This window comes from Hesperophylax consimilis, chromosome 12, assembly GCF_061612785.1.
Source record: "Hesperophylax consimilis isolate HC1 chromosome 12, BYU_Hcon_1.0, whole genome shotgun sequence".
Lineage (NCBI taxonomy): Eukaryota > Metazoa > Arthropoda > Insecta > Trichoptera > Limnephilidae > Hesperophylax > Hesperophylax consimilis.
The window spans coordinates 15,787,772-15,801,175 of NC_142847.1; the positions used below are offsets into that span (position 1 = coordinate 15,787,772).

Consider the following 13,404-nt stretch of genomic DNA (forward strand, 5'->3'; position numbering starts at 1 on the left):
TTTAGACTTGCGATTCTATTTGACATCTTTTACGTTTTTTGTATTGTTTAATTCTTCAGCCTCATTCTACATCCATAACAACAAATAATTATTCCAAACCTTTCCCAAACTGTCCAATTGAAATAAAACCATTTAAACACACACGACAAGCATGTAAAATTAAAAACCGACATATGTTTATGTCACTATCTCTTTAAAACATATGTGTACTATTCATCGTGCTGTCTCCCTCACGGCTATGACCTGAGCGTCCTTAAGATCCTGCACACCCAAAACGATTTATAATTTTGTAAACGCCCACCGCCAATAGCTTTAATAGCTGGGCACAGGGGTTCTATAGTCGTTCAAAGATAAGAGATTAAAATGTACTGCATTTTAGATTACCGCCATCTTTTGAGATCATTACAAATAAATGATTGGATAGTCTTCATGTGTCGTGTAATTAACTAAAGCCGCCATGCGTTTAACTGCCATATGTAAAAAGGGTTGATATCACGCACAATTATTTGGCATGGGCTAATAACCTCTCCACTCGTTGGAAAATTGCTAGCAATATTATTCTGTTCATCGGTCGGTGATGCAAAATGATGATAGCCGATGACTCTCAACCTTTGAGATATACCCTTTTAATAAATTAAATCATTTAAACATATATTATACAGGGTGTTAGGGGGTAAAGTGCGTTTACTTAGGGGGTCATTCTACACGATAATACAAGTAATAAAGATAAATAACTTTTTCCAAAATTCCAATGTTTTAAGGTAGTTTTTAGTTAAAAAAAATGAATCGTTTGTACTGGAAAATAACATTTGAATTTTGAAAAAAGTTATTTTTCTTTTTACTTCTACCATCATGTAGAATCACCTCCCGAACCTTTTTTGCTTTGACTTTTTTTTTCAATTTAAGTAAAAAAATAATTTTATAAAGATATATGTAAATTTTATAAAAGTATATTTGATAGATACATTTTAATTAAATATATTATTAATATAAAAAAGAAGAAAGCATGATTCATTAAAAAAATAATCTCACAGTTTTAGAACAATCAGCTACCACGCATTGAGTTGCGAAAAAAGTGACTGCCCATTTTATATGATTTCAGAAATTTGGTTTTCAAGCGGATATTTCTGTAAAAGTTAATTCCTACAATTAAAAAACCCCAGGTGGTATTTAAGATTTGGCATTGGTACAGCGGCTGATAATATTTATCGAAACTTCACAAAAAATTGTTTTTGTTGGAAAAAATATCAATCATGACCTAAAAATACTTTTCAAAAGATTGGAGTTAGGATTATTGTGGTACTCTTTCAGAATACAGAACGGTAGAACGTCCCATAATGTTATGTACCTGCGCTAATGCAGGCCATTCCATTTCATTTTAAGAACATGATCAATAATACTAAATTACCATTTTTAAGTTTGTTATAGTAACTGGCACTTGAAGTGAAATGACACTGCGCTGTATAAATGCTATGTTATTATTATTATTCCATATCATGGTACTGAGAATCGGACACTGAAAGTTTGCAAATAAAACTGTCGTTTTACAATAAAAAATAAAAAAAGTATTTATTTGGAGTAAAAAGCGTATGGTAACATAATATAAGAAAATAATATATTGCATATAATATATTAATATTAATGTGATAATAAATAAACAGGAACTATGCAAAATTTTACGCCCTCAGTAGCAAGAATCTAACGTCCAGATTGCAGCATGTGTGACTTTGGAGATTTAATATATGTTTCTTATTTATTTCACATTTTTGAAAAACAATATTATTTAACCGATAAATGCTTTATACATGTAAAATAAATTATTCAAATATTTGCAATAAAATATTATTTACAATAAATCACGTAATTTTAGTTGCCGATAGCACTAGGGCAGGTCCACTAGGCTTGCCGTCTGGGCGGCAAATGACGATTGTTTGAAAGGGACTTATGTAAATCCGAATGTTAGAGAGAGCGCGCTAACATTCAAAACGATTTGAATGAACAGACGTAAGTGACTGCCGTGAAAATATTTAATAAAACACAACCTGAAATAGAGCAAAAATCGCTCTAAAAATGCTTTAGTTGTATTTAAAGATACACTGAATTTTTTCATGCCTTTATCATATTAAATAACAGAACAAAACGTGTTTTTAATAATTTTCGTAGCTTACTTTGTGATTTTTTTCTATCGAGGGAATTTTATTTAATTCACTTTTTGGCAAAACAAATGTACAGATATTATCTGAAAAAATAACATATATATTTTTTTGGAACTTAAAAACTTTAGTTAGCGAGAAACTTGTTATAAATCGGTTGAAATTGGGTACGCGGGGGTTAAGCTTTCTTCAGTACATTTCAAATAAATTAAGAATAAGACCAGTTGTTTTGATGCATTTATTAATATTTTTGGGGGTCAAACACCATTGACCTAAGGGAAGAACCGCCCCTGGGTGTGACCACGGATTTTAAGGAGAACGAGATCTTCAAAGAATTAGGATCTTGAGAGAATTAACGGAAAATTAAAAAAATGTAGTTTAGGAAAAAACTTCAAGACGATTTCTAACAATAAAATAAATGTCAAATACCCTTGGTGTTGCCAAAGTAATGAACATTTTTAATTCCATGTTAGTAAATTTCAACATAAATAAGGCCAAACTGTAGGCGTATTGTTTAATATCTTGTTTTTATGGTATCTAAAATTTATAATAAATAGTTACAGAATTCAAATTTCGTAAAAAAAAATATAACTTTATGATTTTATTCGAAGCTGCTAAAATCGCTTTTTAACCCCTCTTAAACTGAGCACCTCAAATATTTCACTAAGAGTTTAAATAAACTCAAGTCCTTCAAACTTCATGTTTGAAATTAGCGTTTCCTCCATCAACATCTCTCCGTTTATCCGGAAGGCCATGATGAAGGAAGCGGTGGTACCCTGGAACTCCATTGTACGCAATGCTACTATGGCCTCGTCATTGCTCCCTGGAATGAACTTGAATGAAGAGTAGCCGTGAGTCGGGGAAGGCGAACCAACCTAAAAAACAAAACAAAAAACTTATAGGGGCGAACAGTACATACATACATACGTATTAATGTGTATGTTTAACCTTTTTGCAGTTGAAATGGTGTGTAGATTTTCATTATAATCTCTGTTGACTAGTGTTTGTGTACGTCTGTTTAAATTTAACTAGTATGATTGCAATTTGATCAAAAGGTGAAACGGGGTGAGAATCAGTGTTTATTGAGGACATTTAAAATGTCAAAATAAATATGGTACATTCATATGGCAACATTTTGGTAGGTAAGTACTTCATTTATTTGCAATAAATGGGAAAAATCAATTTTTTCGCACTGACATACCATCGGGGACTTTTCTGTGGGCCTTTTAAAGATATACAATTCCGTAGTACATTATTTCGATGTATCTCTTAAGTTTTAGCCAGCGTTAGCAATGTAAGCACCCAAAAATATATTTTTAAGGCTTTATTACAAAACATCGACTTTGTCTACTTTCTATAAATATAATGCGCATGTATTATATATATATATAAACCTTTCGGAAAAATTTCTCAAAATGATAGTGAAACCCCTATCAAAATCCGTTGCGTACTTTACAAGAATTAAGCGCACAAACAGACAGATGCGGATAGTGACATTGTTTCTACAATTTAGAGAAGAAAAACATAATTTAAATTTTTTTTTTTTTTTAAAACGATAGAAGTGTGTTGCTGGCATGATCGTGTAGTAAAAGTAAGCTTTATTTTTTCTTACTTTGGGTGAAATTCATCAAATATTGTAAAATAGCAATATAATTTGGGAGACCGCTGCCGAGGGAACCAATTATTGGATTACCAACACCTCTAGGGAGAGAGACTGGTTGAGGGACACTTTTCGACCTCTCTAGCAAAACTCTCTCGTCCCATCGCCCGTTGCTGCAGTAGGAGGGATGGATTCATACGTCTGCCACTCCTGGACACACTGACCCTCAGATTCTTGCCCACCCCTCATACCTTTTTCCTTCCAAGAACTTTCTTTCCTTCCTATTCTCTCTTCTTTCTCTCTTCATAGATGACATGCCTATGTCATATTTGGGGATGCTGTGTGGAGGGTCTATTTAAGGAAATGAAGGAGAGGAAGTTCTGGAAACGTATTAGGTCGAGAGAACCTGACTGGAGAGATCATAGGGTTTCCCATAACCGGCCTCTCCTGATCCGACCTGGACAAACCTCAGCCCTGCTATGCCTATGGCAGAGGTTTTACTTACCCAATAAATGGTTCCAGGGGCGGCGCTATATCCCAAGTTTTACATGAATAATCATCACCCCCCAAAGTTCCCCAGTATGAGCGTGGAACACGGTGTATATTTATAAAAATCGACATATCTATCCTATGTAGTTTCCCCATGATAGCTACTTATATTCAAGGAAATACGAGGCTTTCCTGCAATAATAATAATATTTGGCTGAATTATATAGCGCCGTTTTCGTGAAAAATCACCTCAAGGGCGCTAATAAAAATAAATAAATTTCTGTGACTTTTGAAAATGAACAATTATGACATTTAACATGGAATTTACGACGCGCTTTTTCACCGTCGTAAAATAAATATGTTTGCAAGTGACAAAACAACAAACTAAAATAGTATTAAGATGGATAATTTCCTTTTCAAGCAAATGAAATATATTTTAGTATGCTAGAACCATTTTTTAAGGTTTAAAATACCATCAAATCTAGCCAATTGCGGTGAGTTCCTAGCATATCCGCTATGGATAAGCTTGAATTACAAGGGTTAAGTACTTTTTTAAACCTACATTGACTACGTTAATGTCTGAAAACTCGGGATTGGCAGTGATGAGCACATTACATCCCTTGCTCTCATCCTTGGTCTCGTTGTAGGGTTCCTTGGAACACCTGCGTGGCAGGAAGACCCATTGGTTCCTGTGCGGAGACCAGGAGCCTGACTCGTGGATCATGTAGCCAGGCCAGTCTATCCCGATGGCACGACGGATCTGCTTGTACGGCAGGGCCCAGTTCATGTGGCGAACCTGCAAAAAAATGTATTAGAAATGAGACCTCTGCTGACCTCTGTCATGTTGAGAATCAGAATAACAGAAGAGTATGTATGAGGATACACAGGATTTTCCAATAAGAGGTGTTATTTTGAATAGCCGGCTATTTCGGTAGATGTTACTTTTGAAGCTGTCATTTTTTGACATTTGACAAGTAGAAATTACGCCATTAATAAAAATGGAACGATACACGCTTCAATAACGCATTGAAATTATTAAAGTTCACTTGAGTGAATCAAATGCCAAACCATCTTGAGTGATGAGGCCCATTTCCACCTCGGTGGCTTCGTCAACAAGCAAAATTGTCGCATCTGGGGCTCGGAAAACCCAAGAGTTATTGTTGAAAAGCTTCTCTATCCTCAACGTGTGACTGTTTGGTGCGGTTTATGGTCCGGCGGAGTCATTGGACCTTACTTTATCGAAAATGAGGCTGGAGCAACAGTTACGGTGAATGGATTGCGCTATCGAGAGATGATAAATGATTTTTTATGGCCGGAATTGGATGGTATTGATCTGGACAACGTTTACTTTCAACAAGACGGCGCTACGTGCCACATAAGCAACGAAACCATTGATCTTTTACGATTGAATATCAAAATAACACCTCTTATTGGAAAACCCTGTATAATATGAATGTGAATGAAGGAAGGCGTGCCGGACTATCCTCTCTGCCTACCCTTGCGGTGAAACGGTGTGATGGTTAGTTAGTTAAACTCTATTTTATTTCACTCTGTAGGAAGATGTCCTCTGCATATTATTTATTTTTGGTTTATTTCAATAGATTCCACATGACCGGAATAACTGTATGATCAGTTTCACCATAAATAAGAAAAAATTGAACTTACTTAGCCCAGTATACATGTATATACATATCGTTTTATCTCTTCAGTGGCTATAACTGATATTGTATTCGCAGCAAATTTTTAACATTGCATACATATACATAACTTTATATTTAACTAGCTATACTCCGCCACGCGTTGCTGTGGCTCAGTATGTATGTGCAGATAGAGAAACAATAGTGCGAGTTGCTCTTACGTCCAACAGATGGCATTGTTTTTAAAAAAAAAAGCATGTTTGTTCAACAAATGGCACTGTTTTTCAAACAAAGAATGTTTGTTTAACAAATGGTGCTGTTTTTCAAACAAAAAATGTTTGTTCAACAAATGGCGCTGTTTTTCAAAAGAAGCATGTTTGTTCAACAAATAGTGCTAGTTTTCAAAAAAGCATGTTTTTACCTGTCACAGGTGAGATATATATAATATAGGTATACAAAAACACAAGCGTATTCCAATGCAACGTTGTGTCAAAATTTCAAAGCTGAAGAACTTTCGTAGATTTAAGATTTAACAAATGGACATTTACATTTTTATTTATGTAGATAGATAGATAGATGAAAAGGCCTGTACCACTAAGCATCAGAAGAGATAGACACGTTCTTACGCAAAATCTGGGTATCATTTCCACAAGCTGAAGGCGTTGCCTGCCGAAGAGCGCACATAGAAAAAATCAGACTCTTCGCAGAAAAGTAAAGGTTGCTAAAGTAAGGTAATGGTTTTGCAGCTTAGTCCACTGTGGAACTTTTCTGCACAAGGCCTCGTTTCTTACCGAACCGTCAGGTGTTCATTAAACTTTCTTGTGCTCGTTTTGCGGTGAGTAAATTATAAAACATTTTTAAGGCAATGCACTACGTTGTGTAATATTTTGAATCGTGCCGCTATCAATAATACACCTTACGTAGATGGCGATAAGGCATAAATTCCGCTTCACACCATCCACTTGTTTTGATTTATGAAAGAAAAAAAATGCCCAAAAAAAGTGCCTTTTATTTTATTTTGTGGATGTTCAGGCACAAATATTTAAATGTTTTTCGATCATTTTATAAATAACTTAATTTGCCAAATTATACAATAAACCCATAACCGAAAATGGGTTCGTAAGTAGGAGATTTTGAACTTTAAAGCAGTTTTCATAGGCCTACACATTATTTTTTTCTGGGCTTAAAAAAAGACTTAATAATCTAAAAAATTCTCGATTATTTCAAAGGCCAGGATGTATTCTTCTCGCAGTATTTAATTAAAGCATCTGAAACATTTCTAGGCGACCAAATTTTCAAACCAAAAACACATGATTTTAAATTAATTAAAAGGTCTAACTAAATACTGTAACAAAATATTCGATTTTGGAAACAAGCCGGATTTTTTTTTTCTGATTTGGGTTAATAAGTTATAGTTATTACGCAGCGAGTAATTCGCGCGCCATTGTAAAAAGGACTATTTATTCATTTTATTTCGATTTTATGTTCGATGGCTACAATAGTGAAACTTTTCAGATTCATTTATAGATAAATCACTGAAAGGGACACACCCACGCCACTTCCCTGTTCCACGCAATTTGGTTTTCACTCTTCGCCCTTGGGTGTATCTGTTGTTTCTTTAACCGTGGTCTGTACTATAAATCTTAGGTATTATAGGTTTTGATTACCACATTGTAAATTGTCTATAATAGGTACACATTTTTGTATTTTAGTTTTTATAACAATAAGTACAAATTTTTACATACCTCCCCATGAAGATTAATTAACTTGATCCACATGGGATCTACGCTTTCGAACTGGCCTCCGGGGGTAGTCCACTCTTTCCCCATGGATCCCACGTATAAAATATCCCCTCGAATAGTCGCCCACTCTGACTTGAAACCCTTGGTGGTCCGGCCATCACCGTCTATCAACACAACCCAGGGGATAACTCGGTTGTCTAGTATTTCATAAACCTGAAAAACAAAAACAAAAAAATTTGGTATCTGCGGTTTTTCGCATTGGATTAATGGGTATGGTCACCACACTGTGATTCAGGTAGTGTAATAATGACTCGTGTGTATGTGTTATAGTTCGTGATACAGGAATGTGTTACAAATTAGGAAGGTGGAGTATAAAGATGGGGAACACAACAGTCGTAAGTCTTTTATTGCGTACTAACCATCATGCTGTCCCATTTATACTCGGTTGGCTCTTTCACACATTTGGTCAGGGGCAGTTTTTCAACAAGGGCACTTGGGCGCGTGCCCTCCTATCTTTTTAGATGAATTATATCTTAAAATAAGTACTTTAAATATCAGCAATCGAGTTCATATTTTAGTGGCAAAGTTTTTTATGATAATATATAAATTAATTACCACCATCTATTGGCGATTTTTACAAACTGAGTGATTTGCTAAATTTGCATGACCGGGCTCATTTCGTTTCATGCCCTGAATCTTGGTGGTCTGCGCGCGCGCATTGTGTAATGCACTACATAATGTCTCAAACACAAATATTTAATCCCAAACACAAATATTTGATTGTGGGCTCAACCAACTTCTCTATCTGGCAATTCTGACCACTTTGTTGGTTTTATAACACGACATTGAAATTACTGTGTTACATGTATTTTATGGTACCTATCTAATAGCTAAAAGTTGTAAACTTTACTTATTTATTTTTTTAAATGAAAAGGTACATTGATGCCCCACCCAAATTTGAACCAACAGGCCGCCACTGGATTCGGACATAAGTTTCTTTACAGTATCACAGATAATAGAAATATAAATAAGAGAGATGGGCAATGAACCATTATTATTATTATTATTATTTAATATCAACGGTATAAATATACCATAAACAATGATAACATGTCACAGTTAAAATTGTAGAAATATTTAAAAAAAAGAATTACAAATATATGTGGCATTTGATTGTGAAATGACATTAGAGAGTAAGTAAGTAAGTAAGTAAACATGAGATACAAGTACATAAGTTTAATTATTAATTATTTTTATTATCAGCATGAAACTGCACACATTAAAGTGTCGCCAACATTGTTCATCCATACAACTGCAAATCACATCTATGCACCGCCTTTATTCCTAGGGTCAGACCAAACGCATGTAACTTTCATTATTTTCACTGCCTTGATAGTTCGAGCAGATAGGTCGTTTCAATGTCCTGTATCGCCCTTTTTTTCTATTACTATAGTTGGTTAAGGTTACATAACTTACTTGACACTGCTATCGACAATCATAATGATTAGGTGAATAGCTTCATTGGAAGTACAAATTGTTATTTGCGTGTCATAAATATTATGATATGGTCAACGACAAATAGTGTAAACTTCAAATATCAATATTATTGCAAAACATAATAGGACAACTCAAGAAGGAAAAAATGTGTTTTACTCATTATTATTGGATGGAAGCTGACTGGTACATTATTTTGTACTATATTGTATTTGTGCACTTAATTATTATAAACTAGCTGTAACCCGGCACGCGTTGCTGTGGCTCAGTCTGTCTGTGCAGATGGTAGAGAAACAATAGCGCGTGTTGCTTTTACGTTCAACAGATGGAGCTGTTTAAAAAAAAACACGTTTGTCCAACAGATGGCGCTGTTTTTAAAAAAAAGCATGTTTTTACCTGTCACAGGTGACATCTATATGATATAGGTATATAAAAACACTAGAGATGTTCCGACTAGTCGGCGACTAGTCGGTAAAGCCGACTATCCGGCCACTATTGTAGTCGTCGATTAGTCGGCGACTAATCGGCAAAGAGCGCCGACTATCCGGCTTCTTACGTTGTATGTATTTCTCAATAATATGAATGCGGGGGAACTACATGAAATAAAAACCTTGATTATATTTATATTTTTTTTTTATATAATCAGTCTAATACATTAAAAAATGTAAAGCAATCTTTCCTTTGGTAATCAGTTTTTAAAATTACTTGCTTGTAAAGAAAACATAATTATGACATTTTTGAACAAAATTAGTACCTATCCTAATTAACATAAAAAACAACATAATATCTTCTTATCTTCAATGAACATTTATAAGTATTTCTTATTAATAAAAAGTAGATTTTTTAAATTAACAAACTCAGTTATATGTATTAAAGCAAGATTGTATGTACAAGATGCACAGTAATATATGTATAAATTATATAAATATATGAAAAAATTCAAAACATGAACTTTTGATAAAAACAAAAAAAAATGCAAAAAACATATTTCTTATAACCATACCTACATAATCTAATCAAATCAAAGTCACAATTGTGACAACCAAAAATATCATAATCTCCTTATATTTTTTAATTAAGGGTAAATTATGATGTAAGAAGACTAAAGCTTCTGCCCTTTCTGGTAGCAATCGATTTCTTTTTGTTTCATATATGTTTCCGGCCTCTGAGAACAGCTTCTCACTGTAAACAGCAGGGACTGCGGGACAGCAGAGGTAGACTTTGGCCATGCGCGACATTTCAGGGTACCTAGAACTATCCCCGAAACCGTAATCGGCTTAGCCGACTAGTCGGCCGACTAGTCGGTCTTATTACAACCGACTAATCGGTTAGTCGGCGAAAGTCATAATCGGCACATCTCTAAAAAACACACATGTGTTTGAAAGTAAAGTTGTGCCAAAATTTCAAAGCAATCAGTGAAGAACTTTCGGAGATTTAAGATTTTAAACAAACGAACATTGAAATTTTTATTTATATAGAAGATATCACTCTTTAACTTTTGAAGGTTATACCCAACAATGTAATATATCATTGAAGAAGAAGATGATAGTAACAAATCTAAACGAAACATGAAACAGAAGGAGACATGAGGTATTATTAACCTTTTGAACGCTTTAATTTGCTCCCTTTTATCTATACCCGTACGCGGTACATATTTTCAAATACCTATGCACGCAATTAAATATCAAATTATAGCATTTTGGCATGATTTATTGGACTATATAGACAGAACAGATTATTCTCCACAATATGAAAACAAATCCTCGTGTGTCAACACTCTTAGATGTTTATAAAAACAAAAACATAAAATTTCATACAAAGACGTACCGTATCTTTTGAATGTGGTCCCGCCATTCACTCGGCGTGTGTGTACTTAGGCCACTGCGCATAAATAAACCACTTGATAGACACAAGTGGGACACCATGATCACTTATCATTTTTAGTTATGAAAAGTTGTGAATGACATACTAGTACTAACGCCATCCGTTGACAAAAATGTAAACTAAAGGACTAAAAGGCGCGAAGAGGCGCACTTGATTATCGGTCTTTTTTTATGAAATACAATTTTATTTTTGAGAAATTCTTGTAGATGTCAGCATCGTGATAGTTCTACGAATGTCCAAGTGAGCAAGAAATACATTTATGACGAAAAAGCACTGGAATATCGGCCGTCAAAGTTTCCGTATCAACTGTTGATACAGCCGCGTGTGAGTATAGACTTTTTGTCGTAACAACAGTTGATACGGCCGCGTACAAAGAGTTAATATTATAGGGTATTTGGATAAAGTCAAATCATAAATATAAAGATGGTTGAAACAGAGATAAACCTCAAAACATTTATTAGGTTTCCACTTACCATTCCCGATCTGTCATCAAAAGTAAGAAGTCTTCCGTCAAATACTACGAGCTCAGATAATTCCATTCCTCGTCCCTTCAGGGCATAACTCGAGCTCAGTATAAGAGGAGGCTTCGTATCCCATGTCACAACCACAGAGTTCTTCGAAGGGCTGTAGCTAAGATACCCCTTCTTCAAATAACTACGCCAGGTGTGTTTCTGATCGTCTGCTAGTGAATTAGTATCTAAATCTGCAACTATTGCTATTCTAAATGACATCATGCCCCCAGATTTAATCGGAGGGGTTAAGGGATATGTAGAATTGTATACCCTAGTTTGTGGAGTCCATTGATGAACATAAGGACTCGCTTCTTTTTTACTGTAGTAATAGAATATAAATAAAACTACGACTCCGACTGTGCTGACTAGTGTGATGAATTGTGTTTGTACCCTGACGGTCCTGTTACCCACTCTGTAGGCTGTGGGCGTCCTGAGCGCCGAGCGCCAGTCTCTCAAGGAATTCCTCATTGGATCTTCTGCGTCGTCTAGCAATAGCATGACTTTTAAACATATACACTATACACGTTGTAATTCACATCACATTTTACGTAAAATATCGCATTAACGTTCACTGGGTAAATTCGTTACCATCTTTGGGAATTCGTCTGGTCTGATCTGTCACTCGCAAAATTTAGACAGTTGACATCTCAACTGTCACGTGGCAAAGTTAATTTTGAAATAAGCGAAAAACGCTCGCTAGCAAGGTATTTTAAGATAGATAACGCCGATATTATCTTACAAGGAAGCAGATTTATGATACTATTCAGTCAGAAATCTTGCTCAAACTTCATTGTGCTTCGTTGATAACTCTAATTTTGACATTTTACGTACATAATTGCCAAACGAGTAGCTACATAGATAAATACTTAAATATATAACACTCACGATCTACGATATATATGAGTAGCTACATGTAAAATAGGTTCGGTACTTAATTATTTATGTACTCATGGTTCGATGCACAAGTAGCGTTGACAATCGATCAATCATGATCATAAATATTATGGTTTTCAAATTTAAAAACGAAATCGTGCAAACACCTTCACTATGGCTAGACGGAAAGAACATGAATGTAAGTCGTATCGTCAAGTAAATTAAATCCAATGACTTAGGATGGGTTGTTTCGGAGAATTTGAACAATTCTTCAAATTTCAACGTTCATTTGCGGGTTCTGTGAAAGTCCTATTCAAGTTCTGTTAATATATCATTATAGGCTAGTTGCTTGATAAAACTGAAATAAAAACAGAACGTGAAAAAATCTTTCACAGAACTTGAAAATGAACGTTGAAATTTGACCAATTGTTCAAATTTTCCGAAACAACCCGTCCTAAGAGTCATGCCTGTAATTTTATAATAGTTAAATGTACACTCACTAACAGCTACGCACGACGGTTCCCTAGGCAGACTAACTGAAGTTGGTTTAACCATTCATCGACGACAATTCATCTCGGTTGACGGTAGATCTTGGGTGGATGAATGGTGGTTGGATGCTCTGGCGGTACAACACGGTTCAACTTTACGTTCGACTCAAGCAGATTGATACAACCGCTCAACCAAATCGAATGGTCTGTAATACCCATTACAGTGTACGTCGTGCGCCCATTATGAAATAGGGAGATATTACGACGAAGTTTTTTTAGTGTGTCCTATGTAAGAAAATATTCTCTTTTCAATGGATGTATGACTTTGTACAGAGCACGTTCGTTTCTTTTACCAGCTTAATTTATTTTATGAAATCAGATATTTCGATTATATGCACCACGATTACAAAGTATAGACCATAGATCAGTGATGAGCAGGATCGAAATATTTTAACCAAAAGAATCGAATGATTAATCGATTTAATCACGCAGTAGTCTTGGGGGGGGGGATGAATTGCTCTTCTACTACACT

The 13,404-nt window shown here is 35.0% G+C and overlaps 1 protein-coding gene across 1 annotated transcript; it reads right to left on the reverse strand.

Moving 5' to 3' along the window:
* Positions 1–133: 133 nt before the first annotated feature.
* On the reverse strand, positions 134–12,443 carry LOC149419225 (soluble calcium-activated nucleotidase 1). Its single transcript, XM_089638161.1, has 4 exons — positions 11,473–12,443; positions 7,625–7,834; positions 4,805–5,038; positions 134–3,028 (listed from the first exon to the last, which is right to left on the reverse strand). Exons 1-4 carry the CDS (start codon positions 12,007–12,009, stop codon positions 2,825–2,827), a joined length of 1,185 nt encoding a protein of 394 aa, XP_089494287.1. The 5' UTR covers positions 12,010–12,443; the 3' UTR covers positions 134–2,824.
* Between the last annotated feature and the right edge of the window lie 961 nt (positions 12,444–13,404).

Excerpts from the sequence above, each read along its gene's own strand:
- LOC149419225 (XM_089638161.1), bottom strand. The coding sequence starts at position 12,009 with ATGCTATTGCTAGACGACGCAGAAGATCCAATGAGGAATTCCTTGAGA. Across the intron at positions 7,835-11,472 it reads TTGATGACAGATCGGGAATG|GTTTATGAAATACTAGACAA; the intron begins GTAAGTGGAAAC and ends TTTGTTTTTCAG. Across the intron at positions 5,039-7,624 it reads TAATTAATCTTCATGGGGAG|GTTCGCCACATGAACTGGGC; the intron begins GTATGTAAAAAT and ends ATTTTTTTGCAG.